General features: G+C 45.7%; 1 protein-coding gene across 1 annotated transcript in view; it reads left to right on the top strand.

The window, feature by feature from the left end:
* The first annotated feature begins 8096 nt into the window (after window positions 1–8096).
* Window positions 8097–17826, top strand: part of VCP (valosin containing protein) — a 22878-nt gene continuing 13148 nt past the window's right edge. The window contains exons 1-7 of the mRNA XM_018569055.1: window positions 8097–8237; window positions 10063–10235; window positions 11998–12140; window positions 13216–13346; window positions 14385–14516; window positions 15553–15655; window positions 16853–16986. Of these exons, the coding sequence (XP_018424557.1) occupies window positions 8100–8237; window positions 10063–10235; window positions 11998–12140; window positions 13216–13346; window positions 14385–14516; window positions 15553–15655; window positions 16853–16986 (954 nt within the window). The 5' untranslated portion in view covers window positions 8097–8099. The remainder of the gene's footprint in view (window positions 8238–10062; window positions 10236–11997; window positions 12141–13215; window positions 13347–14384; window positions 14517–15552; window positions 15656–16852; window positions 16987–17826) is intronic.

Here is a 17826-nt window from a genome sequence, read left to right as displayed (position 1 = left end):
CCTGACGCATATTTACGTGTATGTGGGGGCGGGGGACTTTAACAAATGTTTTTGTTCATATGCAAGCTTGCAGGAAGATTTTTTTCCATTACTGTCTGTGTATAAAAAGCCGCACATGCAATACCTTTCCAGGTCACCCACTGATGTCAAGTCTATAACAGGGCTGCAGTTAACGGTTATTTTTATAATCGATCAGTTAGCCGATTATTAACTTGGATTAATTGGAAAAAATACAGTCATTTATTTAAAATAAAATACACAAATACAGCGTTACAAACAAAGTTTACTTCAGAATCAAACGCTATTTAAATGCTTTGAAATCGCACTGTACTGGAAGGCAGGGCATTGCAGTACCACGCGTTCCGGTGCGGGCGATCACACTTCTGACGGGAGGTGCATTCGGGAGCCATTGAAATTAGTGATGCACCAATAAAAGTATTGGTGCCGATGCTGAGTATTTGGGCGGGTACTCGTACTCGCCCAAATGCTCCGATGCCTAGCTCCATACTTCCGGTATCAGGAAGCCGTGCAGCGCGTCATTACACACTGCCCAGCTTCCTGATTGGGGGGGGGGGGAGGGGTGAGGCTGACATGCAGCTACCCACTTTTTCTTGTTGATTTGGAAGGTCCCAGGTTCACAGTGAAGGTATTTCTGTTGGACATCTGTATCCTTATTCTTGGTGTTCTTGCAGTACCTAATGTATGTTTTGGGTTTTGTAGAGCAGGGGAGGACTTTGGTTGCATCATGGGGACTTATCCCCTGGCACTTTTAGTACAAAAAGAGTGTCAACCGTCCAATAACAAAGGCGCAGCGAGTCAGATGGTGAGCCATATGTAGAATACAGGACCATGAGGAGTAGAAAGAATTGGCCAGTAGCTGGGTGGAAGGGAGTTCCCAAAGTTTTTGCTAAAAGCAGTCCCAGTAAAAAAAGTCCCTTTTTATAAATGACTTCTATGCCGTCCCCGTTTCTCGTGGAATATTTAATAAAAGTAAAGCTTTAACTTCCTCATGATAAAGGTTCAGTGAGTCAGACATGGAGCCCAATTTGTAGGTCACAGGTCAGCAGAAAGTCCCCGTAAATTGCTGATGTCAGTTGGTGGGTTTTTGGTTTTGCTTTCCCTTTTAATGGGCTGTACTCGGCATTGTAGTATAAAGTAACATAACTGAGCAGTTGTCAGAAGATTCTAGTACAAGCACGAGTTCCATCATGCATCTACCTATGGGAGTGATGCCTGGGGCTTCCAGTTTTGCAATGCCCCCCAGCTGTGGTGAAACGAGTCCCATGAAGCCTTGCAAAACTGAGACGCATACATGACTAGATGCATGATGGGTAGTTTCACCACAGCTGGAGGGCCGACGTTTGCCAACTTCTGTTCTAAAATGATCACTCTGCTCCAAAAAAACAACCCCCCCCCCCAAAAACCTCCTCTGGGTGCCCAAAGAGCCCCTTTTGTTGGAATACACATGGTTAGATCTCAGATACATCCCGTGTACATCACAGATTGTATGTGATTTACCCGATATTAGTGGTTGTGTGTATGTGATGGCAGGATAATCACACTAGCCGGCCCGTAACCTCTTATATTATATTTGATTTATATTAAAAGCTGAGAATTGTCTTTCTGTGGTTCCTAAAAGACGCGGGCAGGTCTAAATATTTTTTTTTAGTTACACCCCCTTCCTGTCCCGGCCATTTTTCAGTATTCAGCGCTCAGGTACTTTGACTGACGTTTATTCCGCCATGCAACGCTGTACTGAAATGAACTTTATACCATTTTTTTGGGGACACATGGCTTTCGTCTTTTATTTTTTTTGTATAATAATTTTTTATTGATAAAAGGTTTTCAAATAAGAATACAAGGAATACATTACAGATACAAACATTCAAGGGGAGACAATCACACATAGCTTTCTTTTGGTGGTATTTAATCGCCACTGTGGCTTTTTTTTTTTCTTCTATATAATGAAAAAAGTACTGAAAATGTTAACCTGTTTTCCCTACATTATGTTATGAAACATTTGTTCTTACCTAATTTTTTGGTAAAATATAAAAGACGGGGTCACGTAGGGTGCATAGACACTAAGTGTTGAGCCTTAAAATTGCGAGCTCTCTGAAAATGGCAAAACTACCACATCCAAAATTGGCCCTTGGCGACGTTTAAAGATTTTACTGCTCGTCATTTTAGTGTTAATGGTGATTAATGGCCTGAGAATTATTGCTCGCACTTCGGTGTTCGCGGTGATATGTAACAAGTGTGGCACAATGGGTGCAATCGTCATTTTCGCACTTAGACGCACCTGACGCATATTTACGTGTATGTGGGGGCGGGGGACTTTAACAAATGTTTTTGTTCATATGCAAGCTTGCAGGAAGATTTTTTTCCATTACTGTCTGTGTATAAAAAGCCGCACATGCAATACCTTTCCAGGTCACCCACTGATGTCAAGTCTATAACAGGGCTGCAGTTAACGGTTATTTTTATAATCGATCAGTTAGCCGATTATTAACTTGGATTAATTGGAAAAAATACAGTCATTTATTTAAAATAAAATACACAAATACAGCGTTACAAACAAAGTTTACTTCAGAATCAAACGCTATTTAAATGCTTTGAAATCGCACTGTACTGGAAGGCAGGGCATTGCAGTACCACGCGTTCCGGTGCGGGCGATCACACTTCTGACGGGAGGTGCATTCGGGAGCCATTGAAATTAGTGATGCACCAATAAAAGTATTGGTGCCGATGCTGAGTATTTGGGCGGGTACTCGTACTCGCCCAAATGCTCCGATGCCTAGCTCCATACTTCCGGTATCAGGAAGCCGTGCAGCGCGTCATTACACACTGCCCAGCTTCCTGATTGGCCAGGAAGCCGGCTCCATGCTTTCTCGCCACCTAGTGACGAGAAGCATGGGGACAGCTTCCCTGCTAATCGGGAAGCCGGGTGGCGAGTCTTTACACGCCAGCCTGATCAGGAAGCAGGCTTCGCGGCTAAATCGGGAAGCCAGGTGGCGAGTCATTACACGCCGCCTGGCTTGCTGATTGGGACTTCCTGTACTCAGTATTCGGTATCGGCGAGTACCGGGGAAAAAAATACCGGTACTTTATACCGAAATACCGGTATCGGTGCATCCTTAATAGAAATGAATGGCACCGCAACACACCTCCTGCAGCAAAATCAGCACAGGAGGAAGGAGAAAGTTCAGGTCCTCCTCCGCTGATTGACAGCAAGCAGTGGATGGGTGCAATAGCCAGCCTGCTCGTGGCTATTGCATTTTAAAATATCCAATAGGCTGGGTATGGCTCCCAGCCTCTAGATGCAGGGGGGCGGGGCAGCGAAAGCACAGGGGGGCGGGGCAGAGAAAGATCAGGGCACCATCGGGGGAATGCAGCCCCAGCGCTCTCTTCCCAGCTGGTGCCAGCTGCAGAGGTCTGTGTCCCCTCTGCCGATACAGACGGGAATGGAAAGGGACACAGCTGCAGCCAGCACCAGCGGGGAGGAACAGAGTGGCGGCAACTAATCGAAAAGCAACTAGTCGACGATGAGAATTGTTGGCTATGATTCTTATAATCCATTTATTCGATGAGTTTTTGCAGCCCTAGTCTCTAGTTGGGAACGTTAATGACACGGAGAGGGCACACTATCAGTCTCCACAGGTTCTCCTACAAGCTGCTGTCACTCAATGGCAGAGAAGGAGCCACACAATATTGTCGGAATCGCTTCTCGGCACAGAGATTAGCCCTGCCCACAGCATATTACACTGAATTGTAAGCTTATGGTGCATTTTTGATCACAGGAGTACATTGCAAAATGTCCTCCTGTATTATAAGGAAACTAAAAATGCAATAAAAGGTGTACTCCATAGTTCTTCTAATGTACACGTGTCAGATGCATACACAAATGTGCAAAGGACACTCAAACGCGCATAAATACATGCAAGATGCTGATGCCTAGGTGTGAGTGAGGGATAAGCCTGCATTCATATCGGCACATTCCAGCGCCTGGCTTCCTGATTGGCCGGAAAGCCGGCTCCATGCTCCCTCGTCACAGGAGACGAGGGCGCATGGAACCGGCTTCCCGGCCAATCAGGAAGCTGGACAGCGTGTAATGACACGCCGACTGGCTTCCTGATACCAGAAGTATCGGGCTAGGCATCGGAGCATTTGGGCGAGTACGAGTACTCGCCCAAATACTTGGCACTGATACTAGTATTGGTATAGGTGCAATCCTAATTGTTATCCTTTTAATACAGGGCTGGACAAGTCCAAAGAGCCAGGTAGCCAGTGCCACAAATGATAGCTGGTGCCCTGAAAAAAAATCCCCTTGGCTCCTGAATTGGACAGACTGGCTCCTGATTTCCATATTAATGTGACCGGCACCCTAATATGATTGTATAATATACATCAGTCTGTTACATTCTTTTGATAAAACCTAAGTAACGCTCTAGTTTATGGACAGTGTAAAAAGGAAAGGTCACTGAAACCTTCTTAAAAATCTATATTCTAGCAAGATCAGTTGTTTTCCTTATACCAATTAGCTGTTTCCTGTCCAGCCTCAGACAGAAGACGTCTGAGGCATTATTGGTTGTGACATCGCCTGCGTCCTGTGGTTTTGATTGTTGTAAATCAGCCAAGAATGTTTTCGGAAAAGCTGTACATAGTAATTGCAACATGTCTCTTAGATCAGGCATGGAAGGGTTCCAAGTCTGTGAATGATAGAAAAATACCACCTGGAGAAATGTTTCCTGTACAGTTTCCCTTTAGCTAATAGAAAAGGATTACATCTGATTTTAGGGTGGTTTAAATTTAGGAAAATGTACAGAAAGGAAATGGTGGAAAATCTACAAATTGCCCGTTATCAGCAGAATAATTCCGGGTGGATTATTTCCTTGGTGGATTGAGTGGACACATTGCTCCTATCAGCTTTTATCCCTATGTTTCTCTTGCTTCCTACCCTTCATGGTAGATTGCCTACATTAAGATTGTTCACACCGGGGCGGTTCGGCCGCACGGATCCGCCGACATGAACGATCCCATACATTGCTATAGGGACCGTTCATGCGACCGCATGGGTGCGTGTGATCCGAACCGCCCCCCGCCCAAACTGCTCCCTGCAGTATTTTTGCCGCGCTGATCAGTCCATACAGGTTTTAATGGGACCACGCTGATCAGTGCGGTTTCCATACAGGTTTTAATGGGACCACGCTGATCAGTGCGGTTTAATTTAATGGGACCACGCTTATCAGTGCGGTTTCCATACAGGTTTTAATGGGACCACGCTGCTCAGTGCGGTTTTGGGCGTTTTTAAATTCCCAATTAAAAACTCCCCAAACCTTTTGCGAGATCCGCAACCGCCCTGGTGTGAATGGGCTCTCTAAGCTACCTGTGGGGAAATGGCACTCTTCTTGCAGTGGGGCTGCCCCATCACTGCAAGGGTTATCTGTTTAGGTCTAGGATAGACCTGCCTTTCCTTACTTACCTGATCCCCCCCCTTCCCGCAGGCTCCAAGACCAGCACCCGCAGTCTTTCCACCCCTACGCTCCAGCCGTTGGAAGCCAGCTGATGCCATCATGTATAATGTAGTGCCTATAGCTTTGCATTATACATGAGGATTCCATAGAACAGTCCACAAGCCTCTGCAGCATTACCACTGCTCTAAAAATACCGTATCTACAGCTCGTTCTGCTTTGCGTGTTTGGGATCCAAACAGCCCAGGCGATGAGCGTGACCGGTCTACCTTGCCGTGAATGGCAGTGACGGGAAGAGCCACTATTATTATACAGGATTTATATCGCGCCAACAGTTTACGCAGCGCTTTACAATATAAGGAAGACATTATTGTTACAATACAAGATGGTAAGGAGGGCCCTGCCCCTGAGAGCTTACAATCCAAGAATAATTGAAGGAATCTCCGGCACTCCAAAGTTCAGAACGTCGGGTTGGCTTTATTCACATAGTGGTCTCGCAATGTGTGGCAACGTTTCGGAACCCAATTTGCTTCCTTCCCCAGGAACCGAATTGGGTTCCAAAACGTTGCCACGCATTGTGGGACCACTATGTGAATAAAGAGAACCTTATGTTCTGAACTTTGGAGTGCCGGTGATTTCTTTTGGATTACCCCCCTTGCTGACCGAGCTGTTGAACCCCCTTCCTGTCCAGGCCATTTTTCAGTATTCAGCGCTGAGGTACTTAGACATTTATTCCGTCATACAACGCTGTACTGAAATTTAATTTTATACAATTTTTGGGGGACACATAGAACTTTCTCTCTACAGACGCCGGAATGCTTGTATGTAAACAGCCATCGCTGGCTGTTTACATTTTTGACAGTTTCCCCACTCGTGTGCGCGCTGGGGGGCCGCGAACAAGTGGAATCAGGGAGGGGCGTTTTAAGGGGCCCTTCCACTTATAAAAGGCTCCCGTCTGGCCGTTTTAAGTAGGCCAATGGACATGAGGTGGTTAATCGGGGATTGATGTGCGGCGCCATCTGCATTCACTGTTGCACCCTCCCATTACTAGTTGGGATTGAATTCCCGTTAGGAGTGCGGTGGGATAAGGACACGTTCGCTTACAATACCATCAGGCAGCAATTCTGGTGACATATGCAGCTTCTGGCCGGAAAGGGAGGTTAATAGTTTTTGACAGCGGCACCTCCTGTCATTGCATTTTATGGCAGGGCAGGCTAGTAGCCGTCCACCACCCGGAACTTATGGATCAAAAAGAGCAATGCAGTCACATGATCCTTAGAGAAAGGAGTGATGTCACAATATCACGCCCACTTCAGAATTCTACTTCCTGTATAATTCAGTCCTCAATTACACTGCCTATGTGTAAACAAATAATTCCTCTTAAACAAATAATTCCTCCCGTTAGGAGTGCGGTGGGATAAGGACACGTTCGCTTACAATACCATCAGGCAGCAATTCTGGTGACATATGCAGCTTCTGGCCGGAAAGGGAGGTTAATAGTTTTTGACAGCGGCACCTCCTGTCATTGCATTTTATGGCAGGGCAGGCTAGTAGCCGTCCACCACCCGGAACTTATGGATCAAAAAGAGCAATGCAGTCACATGATCCTTAGAGAAAGGAGTGATGTCACAATATCACGCCCACTTCAGAATTCTACTTCCTGTATAATTCAGTCCTCAATTACACTGCCTATGTGTAAACAAATAATTCCTCTTCTATATTTTTGTGGTCTGTATGATTTGGTCAGAATGATACCTTCTTTTTTTTTTTTCCTGATTTAAGACGGCTCCCAATCTGACACTCCTGGAAGTGTCGATTTTTTTTTTTGTTGGAGGATTGCCTTAGAGACCTCTGCAGGTCAGATTCACATCACTGCAGCCGGCTGGATTCTCAAGTCCTCAAAATACAGATTTTCAGTTTACTGGGTACCAGGAGGAGACGGCGTCTCTTATTAGTTCTGATTCTGGACTAAATGGAATGCATTTGTTAACATAATTATACAGGATTTATATGGTGCCAACAGTTTGCACAGCGCTTTACAACATTTGGGGCGACGGACAGTTACAATACAATGCCATACTAAAAGTGACATTTCTTGTGTGCGCAGTAATCCCTGTGACTCCTCCCATTGCGGTACAATATGCTCCCTGCAACAACAAAAAACAGTCCAACCTGGAAAACATAGAAGTGGGTTATCCCCATCAGTAAATGTGCATAAAATGTTGTTCTGGTTATTAAGCAGTGGATATACTCCTTTGTACAATGCTGGTTAGGGACATAAGCCAATAGGCCGTGCCTGTGTGATGCAACATGTAGCAACAGAGAGAATCCCATGAAACACACCAAGGGGGATTTAGCAAGCAAAGAGCATTGAAGTTGAATAGTTGCTTTGTCTTGCGTTCATTCATTTGCTCCTCCGCACCATCTAATGGCAGTAATGCCAAGCGATCCGCATCCACCAAGCTTTGCACTGGGTGCAAGGTTTATACACGAGCCCTTTGGAAATCCCCTATAAGTGATTCGATTGACATTTACCATTTCATGTGGTCTTTGTATGTTGTGGTTTGATAGGGGTACATGGGGTCAGAATGGTTGTGCGTTGGAAAACGATGTCATATGGGACTTCTAACAATGTCTCCTTGTTTGTGTCCTTACAGCCCCAAAGCGGAAGATTTATCCACTGCCATCCTGAAGCAGAAGAGCCGACCCAATCGGTTAATCGTAGATGAGGCGATCAATGAAGATAACAGTGTGGTCTCTCTGTCCCAGGTACGTGTAGGCTTTTCTGTCATCCAATAAATGACTGTGGATGACCATTTAAACACTGGGCTGGGCTTTGTGTGGTGACCCTTTAAAGAAGAACTCCAGGGAAGATTGTGTATTAACCCTTGCAGTGGGGCTACCCCTGCACTGCTCATTTTTGTCTAGGTGCTAAGTTATACTAACGTGAACTTCCTGGCCGACTGGTCACTGAAGCGTGTCTCCTCCTCTGCTGCACAGATGATCTGTTCCTTAGTGTTCTCACGTCTATACACTTGTATAGCATGTGATGACACAAGAGTCTCCTCACTGCAGAGAAGGGGGAGAGAGTCTCTAGGGATCAGTTTAAGAACAAGCCGACTTGATTGGTGTGTAGCCCCACTGCAAGGGAGAATCAAAATTGACCCTGGAGTTCTTTCAGATTGCTCTTGTGTTTGTAAGGTGCCCATGAGTGAGATGTGCCCAGCAGTGAGATGTGTACAGTGTGACTTTTTGCATGCGAGACCAACATCCTATTTATATATTTTTGTCTACAGCCCAACTGAACTTTCAGTTTAAAGTGCTACTCCAGGAATGAACTTTTTTTTTCCCCGCAAATTTACATTGGAGCACCCCTGCTCAATGTATGGAGGGACGTTGTGGGTCCTGAAAATTGCTGTACTAGTCAATGCTACATAAAGCCATGATCTTTCTGCTTCTCCAGTGGCTTGTCCTCTGCACACTGAGCACAGGGAGCCGCTCATTCAGCATCACACCCATTCAGAGACAGGCTTGTGATTTAGCGAATACAAGGTTTTCTGTGATTGGAGCAGGTGGAGAGGATGGGCAGATGATGTCTCAATCTATACCTCGTCCAATCAAAGAGCGCCTTGTATTCAAGAAAAAAGGTGTTCAAACGAGCGACTCCCTGTGTTCAGTGTGCAGAGGGGAAGCTGCTTGAGCTGCAGCTGGAAGAGATAAGCTATCGCATTATGTAGTGTGAACTACTTCAGTGATTTTCAGCATCCCCAGCGACCCTCCGGAGATCAGATATGGATACTTACATCAGGCCAAGCTGGACCAAAGTCTTAAGGTGGCCATATACCTATAGATTATCTGCAGATTTACTATGGCCAGATGGAGAAAGTGCAACAGATTCTTCCGTCTACGCTTAACTGTGTGGATGGAGGAATCTCCCACTGGGCCAAGCTTCAGTGTCTTGCTAGTCGGCCCTGCAGGCTGAACAATCTGATTGGATGCCGGCATTATTTGGGTATTTTGAGAGCCATCTGGGCCGACTAGCAAGATACTAAAGGTTGGCCCAGTGGGAGATTCCTCCATCCACACAGTTTATTGTAGACGGAGGAATCTGTTGCTCTTTTTCCATCTGACCATAGAAAATCTGCAGATAAACAGATTAAGTGTTTCTTTAAAAAGCAGCCTGAGTAAAGAAGCCCGTCTCCTGCCAGAATGCTGCAGAGAAGCACCCTTGCTGTCTGCCTGGAAGCAGTTGTCTGCCACTGCAGAGGTCAGATGCACTTCTGAGTCAGAACTCTCCAATTAGCAGGGAGTGTGAGCTTTGTCTGACTTAGAAGGGGCGTGTCGGAGCTCTGCAGAGGGACCACTGCTTTTACACAGAGAGCAAGGGTCCTTCTCTGTGGCATGCTGGCAGGGAACATGCTTCTATACTCAGGCTGTGATTTTTTTTTTTTTAAGAAACTTTTTTGATGCACCTAGAATGTAATTCCCTTGTTGAACAGTTTTTCTCTAACATTCTGAGCAGAATCCTGGAACATAAGAATAAAGGGTAGGTTCCCTCACTCAAAGTAAAAATGCGTCCTAAATTTTGTTGCAGGGCAAGATGGATGAGCTGCAGCTGTTCCGTGGGGACACTGTCCTCCTAAAAGGGAAGAAGAGGCGAGAAGCTGTGTGCATCGTCCTGTCTGATGACACTTGTTCCGATGAGAAGATCCGGATGAACAGGGTTGTCCGTAACAATTTACGTGTCAGGCTTGGAGATGTCATCAGGTAAGCTTTGGAAGGATTATTAGTGTAAGTGAACCTACTCCCGTCTTATTTAGTTTCTCTTTGTTACTGGGACCTGGCTTTGCCAGACCCTGCAATCTGCCATGTTACTGTTTTAAAGCCCTGGGGCCCAACATGTGGCCCCTGCAGATAGTGGTCTGCTTTGGTACTAGCTCAAGCCACTAGAGGCGTGCCTGCCGTCTCTGGCCCATCTCCTGTGGCGTGCCTGCCGTCTCTGGCCCATCTCCTGTGGCGTGCCTGCCGTCTCTGGCCCATCTCCTGTGGCGTGCCTGCCGTCTCTGGCTCTTGTGCTACTTTCACCAAATTTTGTGTGGGTTTTTCGTGATCTATGGGGCTGTACTTAAGACCCCCCTATATCACATAAGTAGACCGCCACTAGTTTAAAGAGACAGCCTCAGTGGCCATTAGAAGCATTTTCTCTGATCGGGGATATTTCAGTTGGGGGTGCTTGGCTCTGAAGCCCCATAAAGCTAAATCATTGGCAGAGCTTTTACTTTTTAAAGCTTTAAAATGGCATGCAGGCTTTAATAATCGCTAGAGAAGCCATCATGTATTTTCCCTTTAAACTCAACCTAACATTGAAATGTGTGTTGGCTGCCTTGCATGTAAAAGGAATGTTCTCTCATTAATATCGGTTGAAATTCAGCAGTTATATATTGCCACTAGAAGCACTGCAAAGAATAATTTTTATTCATATTAGAAAGTGATCTTGTATTCCCTTGTCTGATCTGTCATCCTCGCTTGAGACCAAATTAAAAGGTCATAGCTGATTTGGACTTGATGGACTAATGTCTTTATTCAACCTCAAATACTATGTAACTATGATGGTTATTATCCAGTATCTAAGATCAGTTTGTGCTTGGCAATAGGCATGCACCATTTTTTCGGTACCGAGTAATAGTACCAATATTTATATTTCGGTACTCGATACCGAATACTGATACCAGTACTTCCGGTAGCATGGAGTCGGCTTCCAGGAAGCTGGGCAGTGAGTCATTACCCGCTGCCTGACTTCTTGATTGCCTGGGAAGCCGGCTCTATGCCGTTTGGCCTGCTCAATGCTGATTGGCCGCTAAGCTGGCATACCAGCCAATCAGGGAGGTGGGTCATTACCCGCTGCCTAGCTTCCTGATTGGCCTGGGATGCAGGCTCCATGCTGTGTGGATGGCTGCATGCTGATTGGCCGGAAAGCCGGCTTCCCAGCCAATTAGCATCTAGTTGGCTGTGTGCCACATCCGGGTTTTGAGGAACACGGGCAGAGAGCTCTGGATGTTTGCGCAGTCTGCTGGCCCTGCGATCTAGCTGGTTGAAGTCACAAACTACCAGATTCCGGAGATGCGCGGGGAGAGCTGTCAGTGCCCACCTGGTGACTACTGCACCCTGCTATGGGGGGGTGCCACTCTGCACTATCCGCCTGGTATCGCTATCGGTGCATCCCTACTTGGCAATGTACATAAGGTGAAGACTGCGCTGTGCCCTGCGTTCCCCCAATACAGGAGCCCTCCAGGAAGGCCGGTACATGTCTGTAATTAAAATTGCCTCGCTGCATTAACATATCTAGTCTGTTATCGTCTGTAGCCCCTTTATGTTTGCCAGATGTGTGTGAGATTAACATGTGTGGAGTTATTTGAGTCCCCGTAATTATAGGTTTGTCAAGATAATGTCTGTTTTTTTTTACATCTTGTGTTGTACTCATATGTTACAATGTCAGTTAATGTTCAATTACATTTGTTTTCTCTGTCAGCATTCAGCCATGCCCAGATGTGAAGTACGGCAAGCGCATCCATGTCCTACCCATCGATGACACAGTGGAAGGAATCACAGGAAATCTCTTTGAGGTCTATCTGAAGCCTTACTTCCTTGAGGCCTACAGGCCTATCCGAAAAGGTATGGACACTATCCAGAGAGCTGTATACTGGGTTTGTAAACACTATAATGGTTTTTTTAAAGCAAGCAATAAATGACATTCACCAAACATTCACTGCAAGCTAATAAATTACTGGAACAAAACATATGCACCAGGAGGGTCTACAGTGAATGTTGGAAGAAATGTAACTTCACTGCATCTTTACCACCAAATCTGGCTTCATCAATGAAAAGTCAAAGGAGTGTGCCCACCCGATGACCCCGAAGGTAGCCCTGAAGTAAAATATACTCTTACCAGTACTTAGAACCAGCATGGGACACTGAAGCTCTATAGATCGAGAGCTGAGCGATCATGAACTGCTGATTACTCAGTTCATGGTCTTCTTACTATACTTATAGTCACCGCTTCCTGCAAGGATTCCTCCCTCCCCTCTGTTCCTCCAGTGCTAATCGGACAGACAGGGTAGGTGCGGGAGATGCAGAGCTATCTGTCAGTCAGGTAGTGGGGTGGATCCCGACAATATTGTCAAGATCCTTCCTGGCTGCAGTGCAGCTCTGCGCTGTCAGCATATAGTGGGCAGTAGCCTGCTATATGCTGAGCTTGGGTCACAGGAGGACATTGGTAAATGTACTCTTGTAACCCAAAAGAGAACTAAATCCAAACCTTTTTTACGTGTTTTTCTTTTTTTTTTTTATTAAATAAACCTGTCAATGTGAATCATGTGAAGTAAGACTAATAAGGGTATATAGAAGGCTAGTGTACAGTTTCTCCGCTTGCCTTATCAAATATTCTCTGCTGCTGAATTCCCCTGAGAAAGCTATACAGATAAAAACATGAGACCTCCGGGTGTTCGGCTTCTCCCCGTTGTATTGAACAATGTATTGTAGCTGGAGTTTTGGTATGTACAGGCTCTTTAGATTTCCTGTTATACAACATCCTGCTAGACTCTACTGGTACTGCTCCTCTTCTATACTGGTTTTCCTGCTATAGGTTTATTCTATGTTCTGAGTTTGTTTAGAGATTTACTATTTATATGTTGTAAATTAATTGTACATTTGACAAGTCTGAACGTTTGTCTGTCTGTTTGCTCGTTAGGTGACATATTTCTGGTTCGTGGTGGGATGCGTGCAGTGGAATTCAAGGTAGTGGAGACTGATCCCAGTCCGTACTGTATAGTCGCCCCAGATACTGTGATCCACTGTGAAGGAGAGCCCATTAAACGTGAGGTAAGCATTCTCACTTAGCACATGTTTGTATTTCTAAGATGCTGAATCAAAGTATAAGGTATAGGTGCTCCATGCTGCTAAGGTAGGACAGGTACATGTGCTGTCAATGATCTACAGGAGTAATTATACTCGTAGCTCCTATGCAGGGTACAGACAAACCCTCTGTGTATAGTAAGCTGTAGTTTTCTGTCCGCACCCCACAGTATATACAATTCCCTGCCTTTGTGGTTCTCTCATTCATGTATCTGTAGGAAGACTGCCCTGCTCCAAGCCTCATGCAGCAAGAAGTGCTAATTTCACCCCTAATTTATAGTCTTCTGTTGGCCAATCATCAGTAATCACTGCATCCTTTCTCTACCTTTTTACCCCAGAAGAGCTCTAAAAATAATTTTTAAGTCTAAGGGAACCACTTCTAAAATCCATCTAGGGGTCATTGTGAAAAATGGATGCCCTTGACATTGATGCTCAGTGGGAAGAAGGCTTTTTTTTTACTATGGTGGTGCCACCTTTAGAGACCATAAAAAAAGATTATTGGTGTCTCTCTGCAAAGTGGCTTTGGACTCTGAGTTATGCATGCATCATCAAATAGGTCAGTCAGCCATAGCTCATGGAACCCCTGACATCCTCTGAAGGAACCCGGGTGAGAATAGCTGAATCACACCAGTGGCAGTGAAGCCTTTCTCTTTCCTTATTGGCTATTGAGACCCTCTCTACTGCTATTCTTGTATATCTAGCAAAACAATTGATTGGTATTAAAGTGAAAGAGTTGGTGGAATAAAACAAAACTCCTATTCGACTGCTACTTGGCTTCCTTACAGTAAAAAAAAAAATATTGATTCCATTTTTTGGCATAAGACCAAAAAAAACCAATAAAGTTTTCGTAAATAAGAAAATCCATTTACAAAACTGTTTCCAGATAAGGTAGTTTCAGAATTGATTTTGCTGTTGCAATTACTCCATGAGTGAAAGTTGTTTGATCTTTTCTGGCAGTCTGATTCTAATACTCTGTAGTAATTCTGGTAACCCTTGCTCCAACAGGATGAAGAGGAGTCTCTCAATGAAGTGGGATATGATGATATTGGAGGCTGCAGGAAACAGCTGGCACAAATCAAAGAGATGGTGGAGCTCCCACTGAGACACCCTGCACTCTTTAAGGCCATTGGTGTGAAGGTAATATATTTAAAGCTGAACTCCTTTCTTACCTTTTTCACCCCACACATTTAGCAAGTCCTTGCTTGTGTTGAGACGGATTACTTTCATTTCCCTGCAGAAGTTGCATCTCCACAATATAACCCTTTGAGTCTGCAGTATCTATCTTAAAAGAACTATGGCCCAGCTTTTTTTTTTTTTGCCATAGTACTCAGGGTCAGATGAGGACATACACTAATGTCCTCCTGTGCCCCAAAATGCAGCATTTAGCAGCCTATTATGCTAACAGCACAGAGCCGCGCTGCAGTCGGGACGGATCCCGACAATATTGTCTGGATCTACCTTGCTTGATTGACAGCAGGCACTGCCCGGGGGGAGGGGAATCCCTGTGTGGAGCAGTGACCGACTGTCACTGTTATGATTCGGTACTGAGCGATCGGCGGTATGTGATCACTCAGATCTCAATCAATTGAGCCAACGTGTGACATCAAAATAACAAAACCACATTTTAGAAGTGTCTAATAATAACAATCTGCAAATCTCTGTACTATTCTCTTGGGAGAGGTATCCATTCATTATATGTTCCCATGCTTTTTGGGGATGATTGGTACTTGTAATGTTTGTTTCTGTATTCATTGTGTGAGTATCTACATTTACTGTTTGTATTGTTTGGAAAATGTATAAAAGAATTTACAGAAAAAAATAAATGGCCAAACGCACACCCACACACTATAGATGAGATTGCATGGTACCGTGTGTTCATTGCACAGGACTGTTTTAACGCACTGCTCTAGTGTGAATGGTCCCTCAAACACTGACAAGACACACACACTCAAACATTCTCAGATACACACTATTGGCAGGTTTTGTGCTCTTGCAATGTCGTTTTTTTTTTTTTAAAAGCATGGATCAATGTACATGTATTGCAGAGATTTATTAAAGTGGATGGGTATCATGCATAGAGCAGGTATTGGTGCTTACAAGCAAAGAAGAATGCTTGTATTTGTGTCACGCAATGATCTGCCTTCGGTAATAATTTCTTTATTGTACATCACAGCCGCCACGTGGTATCCTGTTGTATGGACCCCCCGGAACTGGAAAGACCCTGATTGCTCGAGCAGTAGCGAACGAAACCGGCGCCTTTTTCTTCCTCATCAATGGTATGAGATGTTTTCCTCATCAGTGCTTGGGTTCTTATTTCATCTGTAAATTTTATACTGACTGTTGCTGGTTAAAGCTGAACTGCCCCAAAGTTTTTATTTTGTACCATAGGTTTTTGTCCCCAAGTAAATTAGTTTTTGAGAAAAGTACCTTTTTTATTTAGTGTGTTCTGCCTGGATACAGAAAACGCAGCTTTGGCCAGACACCCAGAGGAGTTATCAAGCAAGTGACATACTAGGAATCTTCTGGCCTATCAGTAAAGGTGTTAGATGGGGATGCACCAATGCCGGTTTTTCGGTATCGAGTGGCGATATTTTTTTTTTCAGTACTCGCCAATACCAATACCAGAAGTCACATTTAAGGAAGTCAGGCGGCGTGTAATGACTAGCCACCCGGCTTCCTAATTAGCAGGGAAGCAGTCTCCTTGCTCCCTTGTCTCCAAATGACGAAGCATGGAGCCGGCTTTCTGGCCAATCAGACAGGCGGGTAATGACCTCGCTGTCTAGCTTTCTGATTGGTCGTGAACCTGGCCAATCAGGAAGCTAGGCGGCAAGTCATTACCCGCTGCCCGGGCTTCCTGATTGGCCTTGGAGCCAATCACCAAGTGACGAGGGAGCATGGAGCCGGCTTCCTGGCCAATCGGGAAGCCAGGCAGCGTGTAATGACTTTCTGCCCGTCTTCCTGATACCGGAAGCTCAGGTATCGGGCTAGGCATCGGAGCATTTGGGCGAGTTCGACTACACGCCCAAATACTCGGCATCGGCACTGATAGCAAAACTATTATCGGTATCTGTGCATCCCTAGTGTTAGGTTATTGTGGGTGGGACAGACCAGGAGTCCCCTGACCTATCGGTTCAATTATTTGGTGTTTGTGGGTGGGACAAACAGAGTCCTCCCATTGCATTCACCAGTCTTATAAAACACAATAGATCGTACGTTTCTTAAATTACTTTACAACCCTCGCAAGACTAAGGTCTTGCGATGGTTGTAAAGTGTATGGCCACTTTAAGACGGAACCTTTCCGAAAGTGCCATTAGATTTCCACCTGGAGCTCAGCTTTAATGAAATACTTTTTTACAGCAATTTTGTCATATTGTCCGTGGTGGTCTCATTCAGCTTTGCTGATTTGCATGTAATTACCCCATGCACTGAATGAGTTGATATTTGGTAATTTGGTTCTCACTTGGTCATCTTAGGTCCTGAGATTATGAGCAAATTGGCTGGTGAGTCTGAGAGCAACCTGCGCAAAGCCTTTGAGGAAGCGGAGAAGAACGCCCCCGCCATCATTTTTATTGATGAATTGGATGCCATTGCCCCCAAGAGAGAAAAGGTGGGTTTATGTTAGATGTCTTTTGTCCATAATGACTGAAGGGGTAGCCCCAGGTGTACAGGCCACCGGCTCGACGGATCTCAGAGAGGAGGGGTTGGAGCATCCTCCGCATTTGAAGAGTGCGGCGAGACAGATCTGGGAGGATGGTTATGTCTACGCCATCAAAGGGTATGGGGCCCTTCTGCCAGGCTTTACGTAGGACGGCCTCCTTTTCGGTGAAAAAGTGGATGCGGCAGAGAATATCCCTGGGCCTCGCGTCGCCTTCGGGTCTGGGGCCTCCCACCCGATGCACTCTGTCGACTTCCATGGGGGAGTTCGGGGCCTTGTCCAGGACCGTATTAAGGATGGCAATCACCGTGGGTCTGAGGTCGGCCGCAGTTGTAGCTTCCGGGAGCCCTCGGAGCTTTACATTGTTCCGGCGGGACCTGTTTTCCAGGTCATCATGGGCCAGGAGCATGGCAGATAGCTGACGGTCATAGGAAGTCTGCCGGGATTCCAAGTGGTCGATCCTGCGGGTCAGGTGAGATTGATCTTCGGTCAGGGTAGTGACCTTTGCATCTAGTTGGGAGACCGTGGTATGGATGCTGGCAATATCCCGTTTCAGCGCGCTCTCCATTTTTGTGACCATGGCGGCCATGTCCTGCCTCGTGGGGAGATAGAGTATGTGAGAGATTTCGCCGCTGGAGAGGGACTGTGTGGCTTCCGAGTGTTGCTGAGGAGTGGGAGAGAGAGAGGGATCACTGGTTCCACTATCTGACTGGGGCTAGGGGGTATCGCGTCTGCCATCCGCGGTGTAGGGGAGTCGGATCCTATGACAGGCGAGGCCGAGGCCCACATCTG

This window comes from Nanorana parkeri, unplaced genomic scaffold (assembly GCF_000935625.1).
Source record: "Nanorana parkeri isolate BGI_ZX_2015 unplaced genomic scaffold, ASM93562v1 scaffold1280, whole genome shotgun sequence".
NCBI lineage: Eukaryota > Metazoa > Chordata > Amphibia > Anura > Dicroglossidae > Nanorana > Nanorana parkeri.
Note: the sequence above shows the minus strand (reverse complement) of the source record. Positions and strands in the feature narration are given on the sequence as shown.